Raw genomic sequence first — 17704 nt, 5'->3', positions numbered from 1 at the left:
TTACCACAGCCTCCACCTCCTGAGTTCAAGCAATTCTCCTGCCTCAGCCTCCCAAGTAGCTGGGACCACACACGCGTGCCACCATGCCCAGCTACTTTTTGTATTTTTAGTAGAGATGGGGTGTCAGCATCTTGGCCAGGCTGGTCTTGAACTCCTGACCTCATGATCCACCCATCTCAGCCTCCCAAAGTGCTGGGATTACAGGCATGAGCCACTGCACCCGGCCCTGAATCTTCTCATAACAACCTGGAAAGATTATTTTCTTCCTCCCAACTTAGAGATGAAACACCTGAGGCCAGAAAGCAACTAGAACAGTGCTTGGCACAAAGAAAGAATTTTTTAAAAAAATATTTATTCAATGAATGAAAGTTAGCCAGGTACGACTGCACTGCAGGTTGGTGGCAGAAGCAGAACAGTGGCCTTCGGGGTCTTTTCTCATGAGACTGTTTCTGTCTCTAGCCAAGGTGCTGATTCCCTGAGAATAAATCCCTTTGCCTGTCTTAAGTATGAATTTCCTCATCTATTATTTGGGTCTGATCATTTGCTTCATGATCACGCAGCAGCGTGGACAAGACTAACCGAATGGGAAAAAGGTTTCTAAAGCCCTAAAGCACCATCACCTTTGTTCTCGGTCCAGTAGTAAAAGGCAGCCGTGAGGCAGGGTGTCCAAAGGGTTGTTGATGAGGAGGGTTCTGTCCCAGGGCGCTTCGCTGTGGTGTCAGGACAGGGAGGGAGCCGGGGAGTACCTAGGGGGCATGAGGCTTGGTGCTCCAGTTCTCCTTGCTGGTGAATTACTCTCTCACATTGGGCTGGCCATCCACAGACAGGTGTTTGAATTTCATCGTGGTCAAAACAGCCCCCTCAGCCGGGCATGGGGGCCCATGCCTGTGATCCCAGCACTTTAGGAGGCCAAAGTGGGTGCATCACCTGAGGTCAGGAGTTCGAGACTAGCTGGCCAACATGGTGAACCTCTACTACAAATACAAAAATTAGATGGGAGTGGTGGCAGACGCCTGTAATCCCAGCTACTCAGGCGACTGAGGCAGAAGAATCGCTTGAACCTGGGAGGCGGAGGTTTCAGTGAGCTGAGACCGCGCCACTGCACTCCAGCCTGGGTGACAAAGCGAGACTCTGTCTCACAAAACAAAACAAAACAAAAAACCAACCACACAAACAAAAAACAGCCCCCCCTCTCCTCTAATCCCTTTTCTGAGGGGATCTTCCGAGGTCGGGATTTAGAAACCACAAGTACCTATGCTAGAGCAAAAGTCACACCCAGAATGGGTGGCCTAGATCTTGAGTTTTAAATAATCAGGAAATTCCCAGAAGTACTTTTGTCTGCATCGGTTAGGTTTCTTTCATTGTGAACGACAGAAACCAACTCTGACCAACTTAAGCAGAAGGAAGATATACAGGGTAGCTTGTGTCATTGAAGGAAAGTCGACTAGGCCAGGAAGGGCAAGAACATAGGAGTAACAAGAACCTGAGCAGCAGGAACTCACGTCCAGTGTGATCAGGGGACTGAAGTTTTGAAGTTGTGATGCATCTGCTCCCATTTTCTTTTCTTTTCTTTTTCTTTTTATTTTATTTTATTTTATTTTATTTTATTTTATTTTATTTTATTTTTTGAGACAGGGTCTCATTCTGTCACCCAGACTAGAGTGCAGTGGCACAATCTTAGCTCCCTGCAACCTCTGCTTCCTGGGTTCTACCAATTCTCATGCCTCAGCCTCCCGAGTAGATGGGATTACAAGTGTGAGATACCACATCTGGCTAATTTTTGTATTTTAAGTAGAGACGAGCTGGGCATGATGGCTCATGCCTGTAATCCCAGCACTTTGGGAGGCCGAGGCGGGCAGATCATCTGAGGTCGAGAGTTCGAGACCAGCCTGACCAACATGGAGAAAACCTGTCTCTATTAAAATACAAAATATTAGCCAGGCATGGTGGCGCATGCCTGTAATCCCAGCTACTCGGGAGGCTGAGGCAGGAGAATCGCTTGAACCCAGGAAGTGGAGGTTTCGGTGAGCCGAGATCACGCCACTGTACTCCAGCCTGGGCAATAGGAGCGAAACTCTGTCTAAAAAAAAAAAACAAACTAACTAAAAACAAAGTAGAGACGAGTTTTCACCACGTTAGCCAGGCTGATCTCAAACTCCTGACCTCAATTAATTAGGAGTTCAAGACCAACCTCAGCCTCCCAAAGCACTAGAATTACAGGCACGAGCCACTGCACCCGGCCTCATTTTCTTCCTTTCCTTCTCCATCTCATTGCTGCTTTTACATTTTTAAAAATAATTATTTTTAAAATTGTTTTTAATGTATTTATGTTTGAGAGAGGGTCTCACTCTGTCACCCAAGCTGGAGTGCAGTGACACACTTATGGCTCATGGCTCACTGCAGCTCTATCTCTTTGGGTCAAGCAATCCTCTCAACTCACCCTCCCTAGTAACTGGGAGCACCACAAAGTCTGGCTAATTTTTGTATTTTTTGTAGAGACAGGGTTTCGCCTTGTTGCCTAGGCTGGTGTTGAACTGCTGGGCTCAAGTAATCTGTCCACCTTGGCCTCCCAAAGTGTCGGAATTACAGGTGTGAGCCAACACACCTGGTCTCTTTTTTTTTTTGGACAGAGTCTTGCTCTGTCGCCAGGCTGGAGTGCAGTGGTACCATCTCTGCTCACTGCAACCTCTGCCTCCCAGGTTCAGGTGATTCCCCTGCCTCAGCCTCTCGAGCAGCTGGGACTACAGACACGCACCACCATGCCCGGCTAATTTTTTTTTTTTGTATTTTAGTAGAGATGGGGTTTCACCATGTTGGTCAGGATGGTCTCAATGTCCTGACCTTGTGATCTGCCTGTCTTAGCCTCCCAAAGTGCTGGGATTACAGGCGTAAGCTACTACGCCCAGCCGCACCTGGCCTTTTTTTAGAGACAGGGTCTGACTCTGTCACCTAGGCTGGAGTACAGTGGCACAATCATAGTTCACTACAGCCTCAAACTCCTGAGCTGGAGTGGTTCTCCTGCCTCAGCCTCCCAAGTAACTGGGACTAGAAGAGTGCACTACCACGCCCAGCTATTTTTTGATTTTTTATTTTTTTGTAGAGACGGGGTCTTGGTATGTTACCCAGGCTGGCCTCAAACTCCTGGGCTCAAGTGATCCTTTTGCCTCAGCCTCCCAAAGTGCTGAAATTATAGGTGTGAGCCACCATGCCTAGCCCATTTCACTGCTCCTACATCAGGATGTTTTCAGCTGCAGGTAACAGAGACGATATGAATGGCTTTAAATAATAAAGATATTTCATTCTCTCATATAATGAGTAGTCTGAACACGCGTGGTTTCAAGGTTGATTTGGCAGCTCACACATATCACAGGCTGCATCTCTCCAATTTTTGGCTGTTCAGTCATGAGATGGCTGCTGCAGCTCCAAATACATTCTCACTTCAGTATCCCAGGCAGGAGAAGGACAACAGCAACAGAGCGCTTTCCATACTTGATCAATTCACGGGTTGGAACTGGGTCACACCTAGCTACAAAAAAGTCTGGAAAGGCAAGAATTAGGCAAAAAAGAACAGAGAGCAGTGATTGGCTTATACCAGGGGCTTCATCTTCTGGGGATGGGCATGCTGCTCTCCAAAGCTAAATCAGGGCTCTGTTAGCAAGGGAGGAGTGGGCCATCCTTCTTAAGATTCACCTTCCCAGGAAAGAGAGCCAACGGGCCTGGCTTAGGTCATTGTGTTGGAGTCACTACACATGACTGAAAGGTAATCTTCCAAAAGGGGAAGCAGAATTCTGGGGCTAGAAGAAGAGAGACGGAAGCTGAGTGCACAAAAGACATCTTTACCTCCTTCAACCACTGACCATTTCAGATACTGCGTAGTATCGCGACCCGGCCAGGACAGGCTATATCACCTGTGGGAACCAGTGCAAATAAAATGCAGGACCCATGGCTCAAAACTTATTCAGAATTTCAAGCACAGAGCGCTTCTGGACACAGAGTCCTATGTGACTGCACAGGACACAAGCCCACGAAGCCAGCCCTGGGCCTAGCCCAGAACTGGAGTGATTGCCCCAAGGAGAGTAAGCCTTGCTGGGGTGTTTTAGGGTCTGTTTTGTTATAAAATTGGGTTAAATCATTAATTGATGGTAGGGAAATCTGCGATTTATATTGTTATAATTAACATGTGTCCAGCCCTTTGTACAAACACTGTTAAAGAGTCAAGAAAAGAGGTGATCAAAGCCCTCTGTGTGTATAACCCTAGGCAGAGTCAGAGTTCCGAGAAGACAGAGCTATTCAGAGGCTTCCAGTCTATACCAGCTATCAGAGTAAGAGGGATGGTGCGTTGCTTTTATTCCTCATGCCCACTCAAACTTGGCAATTTCAGTCTATTACTTAATCATCACGGTGGCCCTGTGTGACTCAAAGTATTATATCCATCTTATAGATGAGATCATTGGGGCTCAGAGAGGTCCATGGTGTATGATCAAACTGGGATTGGAAGCCAGGCAGTCTGAATCCTTGCGTCCATGTTTATCAGCACTGTGCGTCATTGAACAAATCTAATGGGCTGGGGAAATTGTAAGTTGTCTTATAATAGATGAGATGGCACAGACATAAAGGGGCTTTTAACTTGAAGGGCTTAGAGTCCTAGAGGCCATGAAGTCTTTTGGGTTTTTTGTTGTTGGTGGTGGTTTTTTTTGAGACTGAGTCTCACTCTGTTGCCCAGGCTGGAGTGCAATGGCACGATCTCAGCTCACTACAACCTCTGCCTCCTGGGTTCAAGTAATTCTCATGCCTCAGTCTCCAGAGTAGCTGGGACTACAGGCGTGAGCCACCATACCTGGCTAATTTTTGTATTTTTAGTAGTGATGGGGTTTCATCATGTTGACCAGGCTGGTCTCGAATTCCTGACCTCAGGTGATCCACCCACCTCAGCTTCCCAAAGTGCTGGGATTACAGGCATGAGTCACCACACCTGGCCCTATTTTTTCTTTTCTTTTTCTTTCTTTTTTTTTTTTTTTGAAACGGAGTCTTGCTCTGTCACCCAGGTTGGAGTGCAATGACACGATCTCGGCTCACTGCAGCCTCCGCCTCCCAGTTTCCAGTGATTCTCCTGCCTCAGCCTCACAAGTAGCTGGGATTACAGACACCCGCCACCACACCCGGCTAATTTTTTTGTATTTTTTTAGTAGAGATGGGGTTTCACCATGTTGGCCAGGCTGGTCTCGAACTCCTGACCTCAGGTGATCCGCCTGCCTCAGCCTCCCAAAATGCTGGGATTACAGGCATGAGCCACTGTACCCAGCCTGTTTTTTCTTTTAATAGAGTTGGAGTCTTACTATGTTGCCCAGGCTGGTCTTGAACTCCTGGGCTCAAGCAATCCTCCCACCTCAGCTTCTCAAAGTGGCCATAGAGGTTTGATAAGAATATCATTCCAGCAATAGGAATGCAGGATGGATTAGAACCAGAAGGATGTCCGTAGGACATTTGCTGGAGTGCCTGGGCCAGGAAATTTACATAGTTTTTCTCACAAAGGTGTCTGTCACCCATGGCTGATTTCTGAAATGAATCCTCAAGCCAGGAACGTTTGTCTAAATACTTTAATTAAATGCATTGTAATATGAAAGGCAGAGTGTAAATAAAGTGTTCATGTTTACTAAGAAAACAGACTAAAATATTCCAGGTAGCTGAACACACTTTGATAATAAAATTTGAAACAGCTTCTTGGTTTTCATTCTATTTAAAATATTTATGTAGTTAAAAAAATATTGGCTATTTGTTTTCCATCTAAATGCAGGAACTGCTGAGACATTTTAAATAAGTAGAGATTGAACATACATAAATAAGGGTCCTGTTTCAGCTACAGAATTAAAATGCTTCTGAGCTGTTCCATTCATACCTCAGCAAACAACCAGTCCAATTCAATTTGGGGAAGAATGCCAGCCTCAAATTCAATTTATGTAATAACTAAGTTTTGTGAAAGTACTGCGTTAAAGGAGTTATCTCAGCGAAATTAAAACACTGCGAATCTCATTTCAAAATCAATTTTCTTTCCAGGACAATTCTTGGGAACCTCAAGAATCTCTTGCTTTATATCATAAGGAGTACACATTCAAGAACTGATATCTAAAAGAATAAGTACATTCGTATAAAAAAGATTCCTTATAAAATAGGATCTCACAGGGAAGGTGCTGTTGAAGCATTTTGCCATTTACTGAAAAGCAATGTGTTTGTTAGCACATCTGAAACACTTGCTAATGGTGGAAGCATTCTCTGTGCTTCGATCTTAGACTATGTGGTACAAATATACAAATAGTAAATGGAGACGAAGGAAAAATAACTGCCTAAACTCGCAGAGTTCCCCATTTAAAAGATATTTACCAGTGAAATTATGTCTGCACAAGATTGTTTTATTGCAGCATTATTTTTAACAGTGTAAGATTGGAAACAACGCAAATGCCCATCAATGGGAGAGTGGTTTAAATGTTATCATACATTCATACAACAAACTAGATTGCTGTCACCAAAAAAACAAGCATGCTCTTTAAGGATAGGGAACCATCTCCAAAGTACATTAAGTGAAAAATAACGGTGGCTCTAATATGTGTTACCACTTCTGTTAAAATTAAAAAGGAAGGGAAGAAGCAGTTACATATTTCCTTGTATAAGCATAAAATAACTCTGAAATGATACAGGAGAAACTGTTAACAGTGGTTGCTTCCAGAGAGGGAACCAAGGAAGCTGGGTACCAGGGCAGGATGAAGAATTTTTATTGGATATCTTTTTGTACCCATGTAAATATGTTATTGTCTATTAAAATACATTTTAAAAGCTTTTTTTTTAAAAAAAAAAAAGGTAAAATAATAAGGTCAATCACTATATTCAATGTGATGATTACCCGGATCATGTGACAAGCCATCAACTAGACAAATCTGTTTGTGACTCTGGGATTTGGAAATGCTTAGACCAGCCTGGGGACTCCCACATTCTTTCAATTTTCTGCAATGGAAATGAATGTTGTTTTTAGTGGATGGACAAATACATATAGACATTTGCAAACCTTAAAGGCCTCTGAGCAGCTCACGTTTTCCTGTAATTTTATATAAAATGGGCAGGACCTATTGGAATTCCAGGTCCTTTATGTTCACTGTTGCAGGTGGAAACAAATGGCCTAATACTAGAATGCTAGATTTTATTTTTAATCACTCACTCCCCCAAGAGCCATTCAGTATGCAAATAAAATCCTCTCGATAAATATTCATTCCCTGAATGATCCTTTTTTCTTTTTTTTTTTTCTTTTTGTCTGAATCATAAAAGCAACATGACATGATCTGGAAAGCTTTAGGGAATGTAAGTGCTGTCATCAGCTGGGAGATTTCATTTTCTAGGATTAATTGAAGTTGCTGCCACCATCTCTACAGCGAGAGTGTCAAAAGTGAGTAACGGACTGATCCCTGCTGGCGAATGGGGTTTCTCAGGATGATAGGCAGAGGATGCTCCTACCGGGCTGTCCCTCCTGGCAGAGGCAGAAACGCTAGCAGTCCCTGGCCAGTAAGTCCATTTCCCTTCTATCTGTTCTGAGATAATGGCATTGCACTGGAATTGAATAGAGTCTGAGGAAGATAAGCACTAACTACCCTAATGGGCATCCAGCCCCCTAGTGTGATTGCCCGCAAAGGAAAACAGTGTCCCAAGCTCAGCTCAGAACCAGGCAATTCTCAGCTGAACAGCTCGGCTGCCCTCCCTTCTTTGTTTCTTTGTTTGTGTACGTTGTTGTTTGCTTTTGTTTCTGCTGCTGTTTTGTAGAGATGGGGTCTCAACACGTTGCCCAGGCTGATCTTGAACTCCTGGTCTCAAACAATCCTCCCATCTCAGCTTCCCAACGTGCTGGGATTGCAGATGTGAACCACTGTGCCTGGCTATCTTTTAGTTCTTTGAGACAAGGTCTCACTGTGTCCAGCTCACCACAGCCAGAAACTCCTGGGCTCAAGCCATCCTCCTGCCTCAACCTCTCCAGTAGCTGGGACTACAGGTGCACACCACCACACCTGGCTATTTTGTTTTGTTTTGTTTTTGTTTGAGATGGGGTCTCGCTATGTTGCCCAGTCTGCTCTCCAACTCTTGGCCTCCAGTGATCCTCCTCCTTCGACTTCCCAAAGCACTGGGATTATAGGCATGAGCCACCATGCCCGGCGGTGAAGTATTTTCTATCCTTGAAATGTGTTAGACAAATTCCTGAGGGGAAACCCCACACATTCATTAACCCTTTACTTTTTCAACAAAGCTTCCCATATATTGGAGCCTCATTTTATCCCCCACCCATGAACTTTAAAAGTGGAACATCATTTTGTTCTTAAAAAAAGGAACAGTCAGGAAAAGGCAGGGCTCTCAACTGATACTGAGAGCTCAGGGACTGGAACACTTGATGAAATGTGTCGAGCTCAGGCCCAGCCCGCGAGGAGCTGAGTCGGGGCTGGCGTGCTGGCAGGGCGGTCAGAGCTGCAGCCACTGAGTCCACGACTGCGGAAAAGCATCTCCTCTTGGGCCGTGGGGGAAGCTGGGGCGCAGGGGCGCAGCGGGCATTGGGGGCACACCTGCCAGAACTGCGCGTGGGAGCCGCCTCACCACACCTTACTCCACCTTCTCCTCCTTTTCCTCCGGCATCTCCACCGACAGGATCTGCTCGCCGGGCTCCGGGCCTGGGCTCATGCGGATCCTCACCGAGTGCTCCTCAGGCTGGGCCGCCCCCTCCTCTTCTCCCTCGGGCCTCCCAAGGGAGGCAGGCGGTGGAGAGCGCGGTGGAGACCCCAGGGGTTCGAGGGGCGTCTGGGGCGCGGGTGGGTCGGGGGTGGCCTCCTTTGGGGGCGTGGGCTGGTCTAGGGCGGCCGAGCCTTCCTCTCCCGTGGCGTCTTGCGAGCTCTTGGCCTGGAATCCAGAAAGGGTGGCTCCTGAGGCACAGACTCTGGGAGGGGTCTTGGAAGGGTCTTGGACACCTCCCTGTTCCAGCCTTTTTGGGCCCCCAAAGAGGACAGCGGAACACACAGCGGGTGAAATCTAGTGGGTGGGGTGGAGCCGCATGGGGGTTATTTAGGAGAAACAAAGTACATTATGGGGAAGTGTACAGATTAAAAGTCCCGGTTGGATTTCATGAAAAGTCTTGGCATGTCTTAGATCTAGGCTGTGGGGCTGGAAGCTGGGATGAGGCTGTTGTTTCAAGCGCAGGGCCCCTCCCCCGAGCTGCTGAAGCAAGCCAGGCAGTGACTCTGAGGGAGTACCCACAAGGCCTCTGCAAAGGCTCAACCATCTGTTACCAGGGATGGGCACTCCTGGAGTGGATGAAAAAAACTCCAAGCAAACAGGGTAAAAAGTGATGAGGGGAGAGGCTGCTGGGGCTGGGCCCCCTTTCTGGAAGGTCTCAAAGGTTGAGATCTTCAGGGATAGCCTAGGACTGGGTACCCCTGGTATTGGGCTGCGCTGACCCTGTATGTGGAGACTTGATGGATACCTCCAGCCTCCAGCCTGTGCTGCCTCCCACAAGCGATGGCCATGGGCTTCGCATCAGTAGGGGACTGGGTAATTAAACCAAGCCTTTGTGGATACCTGTGGCCCCTCCCACTCTGCCTGATCCGATCTCTGCAAGGAAGGAAACTGGAGAGGGAGCAGCCCCCAGAGGAGGACGGAATGATCCTCAGCTGCCCAAGACCCGTGTGAAGTGGTGCTTGTGAGTTTCAAGTGAGAGCAGTCAACGTGCTTGTGCGGAGAGACCTGCGCCATTTGCTCAAGTCATAGGATATTGAAAGAAAAAAATGGAGAGGGGGCAGCCAAAATGCTCCGAGAGCCCAAGGCCTCTCTTGGGATATGCTTGCCCTTCTGTCTCAGTATTTCTGTATGTTTTGGTGCCCCTGTCCCACCCTTCCCTGTTACCCTAAACTCTATTCCTTTCCTTTCCTTTCCTTTCCTCCTTCCTTCCTCTCTCCCTCCCTCCCTCTCTCTCTCTTTTTTCCTTCCTTCCTTCTTTCTTTCCTTTCCTTTTCTTTTCTTTTCTTTTCTTTTCTTTCTTTCTTCTAAGACCGAGTCTTGCTCTGCCACCTAGGATGGAGCGCAGTGGTGTGATCTCAGTTCAGTGCAACCTCTGCCTTTGATCAAGCAATTCTCCTGCCTCAGCCTCCCAAGTAGCTGGGATCACAGGTGCATGACACCATGCCTGGCTAAGTTTTTGTATCTTTAGTAGAGACCGGGTTTTACCATGTTGGCCAGGGTGGTCTTGAACTCCTGACCTCAAGTGATCTGCCCGCCTCGGCCTCCCAAAGTGCTAGGATTACAGGGGTGAGCCACCTGCGACCAGCCCACCCTAAACTCTTGACGACGCATTTCCAGGGCAGGATGCTCAGATGGTGAGCACTGTGGGACTTCCTGAAGCATGGTGCTCTGGCTGGAACCAGCAGCATCATGGGAAGTCAGAAAAGTGCTTTGCTGTGTTCAACATGCTTTTCTAGAAGGCCTCCAAGGTATCCTGCTTGATCTTTACGACCTCCTGAGGCAACCCTCAGTAATTCAAGTCTCAAAAAGCTTGAGGGGCTTCCTGGGTCATGGAGCTAGTGGTGACAGAGCTTGGATTTGGACTTGTGTCTCTGGATGTCTAGTTAAGAGCTCCCTGCACTCTGCCATTCTGCCCTGGTTGTTCTGATTTGGAAAGGAAGTGCCTTTTAATGGAACACTCATGCAAGTTTAATTCCCATCTTAAAGCTGCCTTGTTGAAGAGCTACCACTTAGGAGCCACAAGCCCGCCCCAGCTGAAGCTCTCAGTGTGCTGAGGGCACCCTTGGAGTTCCTGTCTAGTCAGTCCTCACAGCAGCCAGCGCTGAAGACCCCCATTTGCCAGCTCCACCTTGACCTTGACAGTTTGTGAGCCAGGCGATCACATCTTTCCTCAGTCTGGGGCCATTGGTGGCTGTATCTGGAGAATGTCTTGGTACCCCAGATGGCTTTGATGTCACTCACCAGACTTCTACTGTCAAACAACCTCTGGATGGGTCTCCTGGACTCTGATACCAGGCTGGATTGAGACTGAGTTCACTGGGCTCCTTTGAACTCAGCTGTGTAGACTGTTAACCCCAGTCTGCCTAACCCCAGTCCCTCTCCAGTTCCCCAGCAGCCTTCCTAAGGGACAGCCATGAACAAACATAATTAGCGTAATTGTTCTACTTGGTATTCTTGGCTTTGGTCACAGAAAAAAGTCCCAGAACTAATTTTAATGTCCCCCATAGATTTATGGGGGTAGGAACATTAGGCACTGTGCCTGTGTGAGAGGATTTTACTTTCAAAGTTTTATTTTTCATTTTTTGAGACAGGGTCTCACTCTGTCACCCAGGCTGGAGTGCAATGGTGCAATCATAGCTCACTGCAGTCTTGACTTCCTGGAATCAAGTGATGCTCCCAACTCAGCCTCCCAAGTAGCTAGGACCACAGGCATGTGCCACTAAGCCTGGCTAATTAAAAACAAAAAAGAAAAAATTTGTAGAGACAAGTTCTCGCTATGTTGTTCAGGCTGGTCTTGAACTCCAGGCCTGAAGAGATCCTCTGCCTTGGCCTCTCAAAGTGCTGAGATTACAAGTGTGAGCTACCATGCCTGACCCAAATATCTTAAATTGCCACAGATACAGTATTAAATATGAGAACACACTGTCTTCTGGGGAGGGACATTTGCTTCTCACACCCTCTCCTCTAACCTCTGCAACAGTATCAAGACTGTCTTTTAGAGATCCTGCTCCCAGCCTACTCTCAGTCCAGGGGTGGGTATGTGACCCAGGCCTCTTTAGAACACCACAGTGCCCTGGTCACAGCGAATGGCTCAAGAATTGGCATGTGACCCCATTCTGTCCAATGACAGTGAGTCCCGGAACTTTTGCTAGAATGCCTGGGAAAAAGGTGCTTTCTTTCTGTTGGAGTTGCTATGCCAGGAGGATGTCATCCTAGAACTCTTGAGAACCTGCCTGGAGATAAAACCGTCGCTGAATAAAGCAGAGATGATACAATGGGAAAACTCATCCTGTTGGGATCATTCAGGCTTTTGGATCCAGGCTTTCCTGAACTTTTCGATTACTTGACCCCTAATTCCCCTTTTTCTCAAGCTGATTTGAGCTTGCACTCTGTCACTGGTAACCAAATGAGTCCTGACTGATAGAAAAAGGACGGGGAAGACCCTAAAACTAAATGTGTGGCTCACTCTTGGAGACCCCTCGGCCTTCTCCCTGGCACATATCCAAAATGGATGTGGTGGCTGGGTTCCCAACCACATTACCTGTTCCAGCAACTCTTGCTGCTTTGCAGCCACCTCCAGCGCAGCCAGTTCTTTGAGCCGGGCCCGGAGGTGAGCAAGTTTGCCGCCTTTTGCCCCCTTGTCGCCCATCTTTCCTGTCATAGCGAGGGCAGCGCTGAAGAGCTTCGGGGTGCGCGCCCGGGGCGGAAGGATCAGCACGCTCTTCTCCTCCTTGGGCTTGTTGTTGTTTCTCAGCATACGCCTGGAAGAAAGCAGCATCCACTTACATCACAGACGCACGCTGGGGGAAAAGAAAGGCTCGCTTGTGTAGCCTCCTTTAAGCTGGAGCGGTGTGGTGGTGGTGATTTTGGCTGGTGATTGTAGAGAGCCAAGTGTCGTGTTTAGTACTTTATGCACTGCATCTCATTGAAGAATCAGAACAACTGTAATGAGGTGGGTCTTACTGTCTGTTGTACCTTAGAGATGAGGAAAGTGATGCTCAGAGAGGTTCAAGAATAACTTGTCTGAGGTCACACAGCTAGGAAATTCTCTTTCTTTCCTTTCTGTCTCTCTCTCTCGCCTCTCTCCTCTCTCTTCTGAATCCTCTCCTCTCCTCTCCTCTCCTCTCCTCTCCTCTCCTCTCTCTCTCTCTCTCTCTCTCTCTCTCTCTCTCTCAGGGTCTGGCTCTGTCACCCAGGCAGGAGTGCAGTGGTGTGATCATGGCTTACTGCAGCCTTGACCTCCATGGCTCAAGCAATCCTCCCACCCAAGTAGCTGGAACTACAGATATGCACCACCACAACCACAATTTTTTATTTTTTTTTGTAGAGACAGGGTTTTGCCATGTTGCTCAGGCTGGTCTCAAACTCCTGGGCTCAAGCAATCCGCCTGCCTTGGCCTCCCAAAGTGTTGCAATTATAGGTGTGAGCCACCATGCCTGGCCTCTTTCTTTTTTTTAACCAGCAGAAGAGTTAGGAAATCCTGAAGGACACTTTCACATAGGGAATTGGGAATAAGATGCCCAGGTGGAAAAGGAACCAAAGCTCTTTCCTTCTCCTTCTGCTTCACCGTCACCTCCCCATCGTTACCATCACAATTATCAGCATGTATTGAGTGTCTATATGTGCCAGGCCCTCTGCTCCATCCTTTACAGGCACCCTTCAGTGGCCCCTATTACCCCCTTCCTGGTGTTCACGCCTCTGTGTGGTCCCCTTCCCTTGAGGATGAGTGGGGTATGTGTCTTGCTTTTAACCAATAGAATACAACAAGGGCTATCACTGGTGGAATATATCACACAGGATTGTGATAGAGCTCTGTCTTGCAAGGGGACTCTCCCTTGCTGACTTTATTTATTTTTTATTTGATTTTTATTTTAAGTAATAGAGACGGGGTCTCCCTGTGTTGCTCACGCTGGTCTTGAACTCCTGGGCTCAAGCGATCCTCCTGCCATGGCCTCGCAAAGTGTTGGGATTACAGACATGAGCGGCGGTGCCTGGCCTCCCTTGATGACTTTGATGTAGGGAGCAGCCGGCTGTGTTGGAGAAGGTCCACATGGCAAGCACCTGAGGCCAGCCACTGGCCAATTGCTAGTGGGAACTGGAGCCCCAGTCCTACAACCCCAAGGAACTGAATTACACCAACAGCCATGTGATCCTGGAAGTGGGTCCTTCCCCTATCCAGACTTGAGATGAGAGCCTGCTTGGAAGACACCTTGATGACAATCTTACAGAGGACCTAGCTAAGCCATGTCCAGACTTCTGACCCACAGAAACTGAGATCGCGAATGTGTGTGATTTTAAACGGTTAAATTTGTGGTAATACTGTTATGCTAATACATACTCTCTCATTTAAGTCTCACAACAATCCCCATAAGTAGGTCTTATTATTCATCCTCATTTCCAAATGAGGGTATAGAAGTTCAGAGGGGGTGAGTAACTTTCCCAAGGCCACACAGCTAAGAAGCAGCAAAGCGAGAATTCAAAGCCACACTTCTGACCCCGGTGCCCCAGATATTAATGATTACAAAGCGACATTACATCATTATCTTCCTGGACACTGACAAATACTCCTGTGATATGGGAAGGGCTGAGATGACTGTGCCTCCGACAGTTGGGGAAATTGAGACTCAGAACAGGGGGAGTGATGTGCCCAAGGTTACCAGGAAGTGGCAGAAGCAGAATTGCCACCCACGTCTAATGGTATGTACCCCCCTGTTTCTCTAGATAAGGGTAGATTTTTCCATCAAAGAGAGCCCTACCTTTTTACCGGGAATTTTTCACACTACAAACGTGTGGTAAGCAGTTTGTCTCAAGAACAAATGAATTCTGCCTGCAACCAGCGGGCCTAGACAATGAATTGGCAAATTCATTCATCAGGGCTCCAGCAAAACTTGTTTGTTTAAAAATGAGGCCATTACTGGCTGCTTATCTAATCAGAGGCAATGGGTTTAAATGGTGCATATTGATATTAATTGCTCAAGATTTGCATTTCTAGCTGGAGATCCCCCAGGAGAACACAAACATGATAATTCACCAGACGCCTCTGACACGCGCCAGCTCGGCACCGTCCCCCATGTTATTTGAGTCCATAATTCACGATGTGACAGCCCACAGGAAGGCTGAGGGTGCTGTGAAAATGAACTATCTTTTTCTTTCTAACAAAATAACTATTTATAGGACCTTTGCTGATTGCTAATAGCTGTCTCTGTTTGGAAACATTGAGCTGGCTTCTGGGGCATTTCCAGATTAGGGAAATTTGTCCTCATTTTCTGATAATGTATGCTTCCCTATAACTGAGATTGAGCAATCAGCCTGGAGCAAGTGACCCACATAAGACCTCTTCATTCTCTTTCTTGGAGTGGTCAAGCCAGAGATCTGAGCACTTCACTTCTTTGGGGACTCGGGTCCCCCATCTGCAAAGCAGGGAGCTTGGACAGAATCCCACACGTGGCCCTCACCAACTCAGATGTCCCCAGAACTATGGTTCTCAGATAGTGTATCTCCCCTGATGAGCAGAGCTCACACACAATCCCCTGCCTCTCTGGTCAAGCTGGCCTGGCCAGCAAACAGCCACTCTGATGACTCATGGCTGGGCCCCCCATCCCACGCCCCACCATGTTGCTGTGAGGCCTGTTAGCTCCACTCCTTCGCCTGGCTGCCTCCCACCCACACCTCAGCCTTCTCAGTATGGACACAGGTGCACAAGCACTGTCAGGAATGGGGGCCTCTGCACGGCTCTTGGGAGGGCCTTTGGGGTCCCATCTGATTTACCAAACTCTTGCCTAACCCACCCAGGAGGATGGGATAACAGCTAAAAGCATGGCTTTCCTGAGCTTTGTTCCTCCTGGTGGGGGCAGGGGCAAGAAGAGAGGGTGGGGAGACCTGGCACCAGTTTTCACTCACAAGCAGAGTTGAATCTCATGATTTGTAGTAATTATATCCTATGAGATCTCTGCAAACACCAAATTAGCAAATACGGAAACATTGTTGCTAGGGGAAATACAAGGCTAGATTCCTACAAATCTCTCATCACAACATTCGTCAACCATAATACATAAACTTGGCCAGGCGTGGTGGCTCACACACAGTCCCAGAACACTGGGAGGCCAAGGCGGGAGAGCTCTTGAGCCCAGGAGTTCGAGGTTGCAGTGAGCTATGATCATGTCACTGTACTCCAGCCTGGGTGAAAGAGTGTAACCCTGTCTCTAAAATTAATAATAATAAACTTGTCTTATGTGTGTTTCTTTTTAAAGACATTATTATATTATTATTACTATTATTATTATTATTTTGAGACAGAGTCTCACTCTGTCACCCAGGCTGCAGTACAGTGGCATGATCTCAGCTCACTGCAAACTCTGCCTCCCAGGTTCAAGCCATTCTCCTGCCTCAGCCTCCCGGGTAGCTGGGATTATAGGTGCCCACCACCACACCTTGCCAATTTTTGTAGTTTTAGTAGAGATGGGGTTTCACCATGTTGGCCAGGCTGGTCTCGAACTCCTGACCTCAGGTGATACGCCTGCCTCAGCCTCCCAAAGTTCTGGGATTACAGGCGTGAGCCACTGTGCCGGCTAAAGACATCTTATTAAATATAGATTGTTGTTTTATTAACATTGAACACACAGCCAACAGCACTGTAATTCATGCCTGAATGAAACTTATCTAACACTCATATTTACTGCATAAGGGACATTGCAGACTTCTTGTGCTTAGGAACACGAGACGGCACTTCAACACTATGCTTGGGGGCCATTTTAAACAGTGCAATCGCCAACAAAAAGCACAAAAATGAAAAAAAAAGTGGCATTAAATGGACCATAAAAATATACCTGTTTGCAGTACAAGAACTGAAACCAGAAGGCAGAACTGGGACTTCAGTGGGGAGCGTGCACTTGGGGTGACTCAAGTATTTTGCTGCTCTGGGCATGTCCTTGAATTACCACAAAAGCCTGTTAGTATTGATCTTGGCATTACGAGTCCATTTCAGTGAGGAGGCGAATTTGCAAATATGGAGTCCATGAATCACAAGGGTCCACTCTACCTCCCTGTCCCTCAGGAGAGGAGGCGCTGGCACGCACCACTGATGTGGTGGGGAACGTGGGGAGATTTGGTGGGAGAAATTCAGATAGACCCGGGTTTTGGAAGGGCCCAGTGGGTTCCTTGAGAGCAACCAGGTGAGTTTTGGGGCAGCTTCCTTCCCCAGGGGACCTCAGTGTCTTGTGTGCATGATGCTTGGACATCAAAACTACCTCCTTTTACCTTGAAGCTGCTAGAGGGCTCCTGTGAAAACCTAAGGAACTTCAAGTCACTCCTCTGTGTAAAACTCGCCGTGGCTCCCATCTCTCTCTGAGGTCCGACCCAATCTCTTCCCCTACACTCCTCTGATCCCACACCAAGCTATGCTAATTTTCTCACTGTTGTGCCACCCACACACTAAGCCTGCTCCTCCTCAGAGCCTCTGCACATGCTGTTCCCTCTGCCCAGAATGCTGTTCCCAGCCATCAGTCCGCCAGCTCACTCCTTTGCTTTGTACAGGTCTTGTTGAAATGCCACCTGCTCAGAGCAGCTTCCCCAACCAGCTTATCTCAGGCAACACTCCGTCACTTCCCGCTCCTCCCGTGGCTTTGTTTCCTCATAGCCAGACACATCATATCATCACTCATCTTTCCATTGTTGGTTCCCTGACTAGAATGTGAGTTTTGTTTGGTCCTTGCTGTGTCCCCAGAACTCAGCACTGTGTACTCGATACATCACTGTGCTGTAGGAATGGATGCTGGTGAGTTTCTTCCCTTTATTATGGCAACTCTCTGTGCAGTTTATTTCTGGTGTCATTGTATAGAATGAAGGGGAAGATAAGAATATGTGATATAAGACAAGGAGGAAAACCCAGATATGTGGATTAAAAAGGTTTTAGCCAATTGAAAAATTATAAGGTGAATTTGATGGCTAC

At 47.4% G+C, this 17704-nt stretch overlaps 1 protein-coding gene across 1 annotated transcript in view; it reads right to left on the bottom strand.

Annotated features, from left to right (window-relative positions):
- Nucleotides 1-8115: 8115 nt before the first annotated feature.
- CNGB1 (cyclic nucleotide gated channel subunit beta 1) overlaps nt 8116-17704 on the bottom strand; it is an 83944-nt gene continuing 74355 nt past the window's right edge. Inside the window, exons 31-32 of the mRNA XM_021932041.2 lie at nt 12299-12518; nt 8116-8922 (exon numbers count right to left, since the gene is read on the bottom strand). Coding sequence (XP_021787733.2) covers nt 8629-8922; nt 12299-12518 — 514 coding nt within the window. The 3' untranslated portion in view covers nt 8116-8628. The remainder of the gene's footprint in view (nt 8923-12298; nt 12519-17704) is intronic.

This window comes from Papio anubis, chromosome 18 (genome assembly GCF_008728515.1).
Source record: "Papio anubis isolate 15944 chromosome 18, Panubis1.0, whole genome shotgun sequence".
NCBI classification, from domain to species: Eukaryota; Metazoa; Chordata; class Mammalia; order Primates; family Cercopithecidae; genus Papio; species Papio anubis.
The sequence above is the reverse complement of the archived record's forward strand: the minus strand, read 5'-3'. Positions and strand labels throughout refer to the sequence as shown.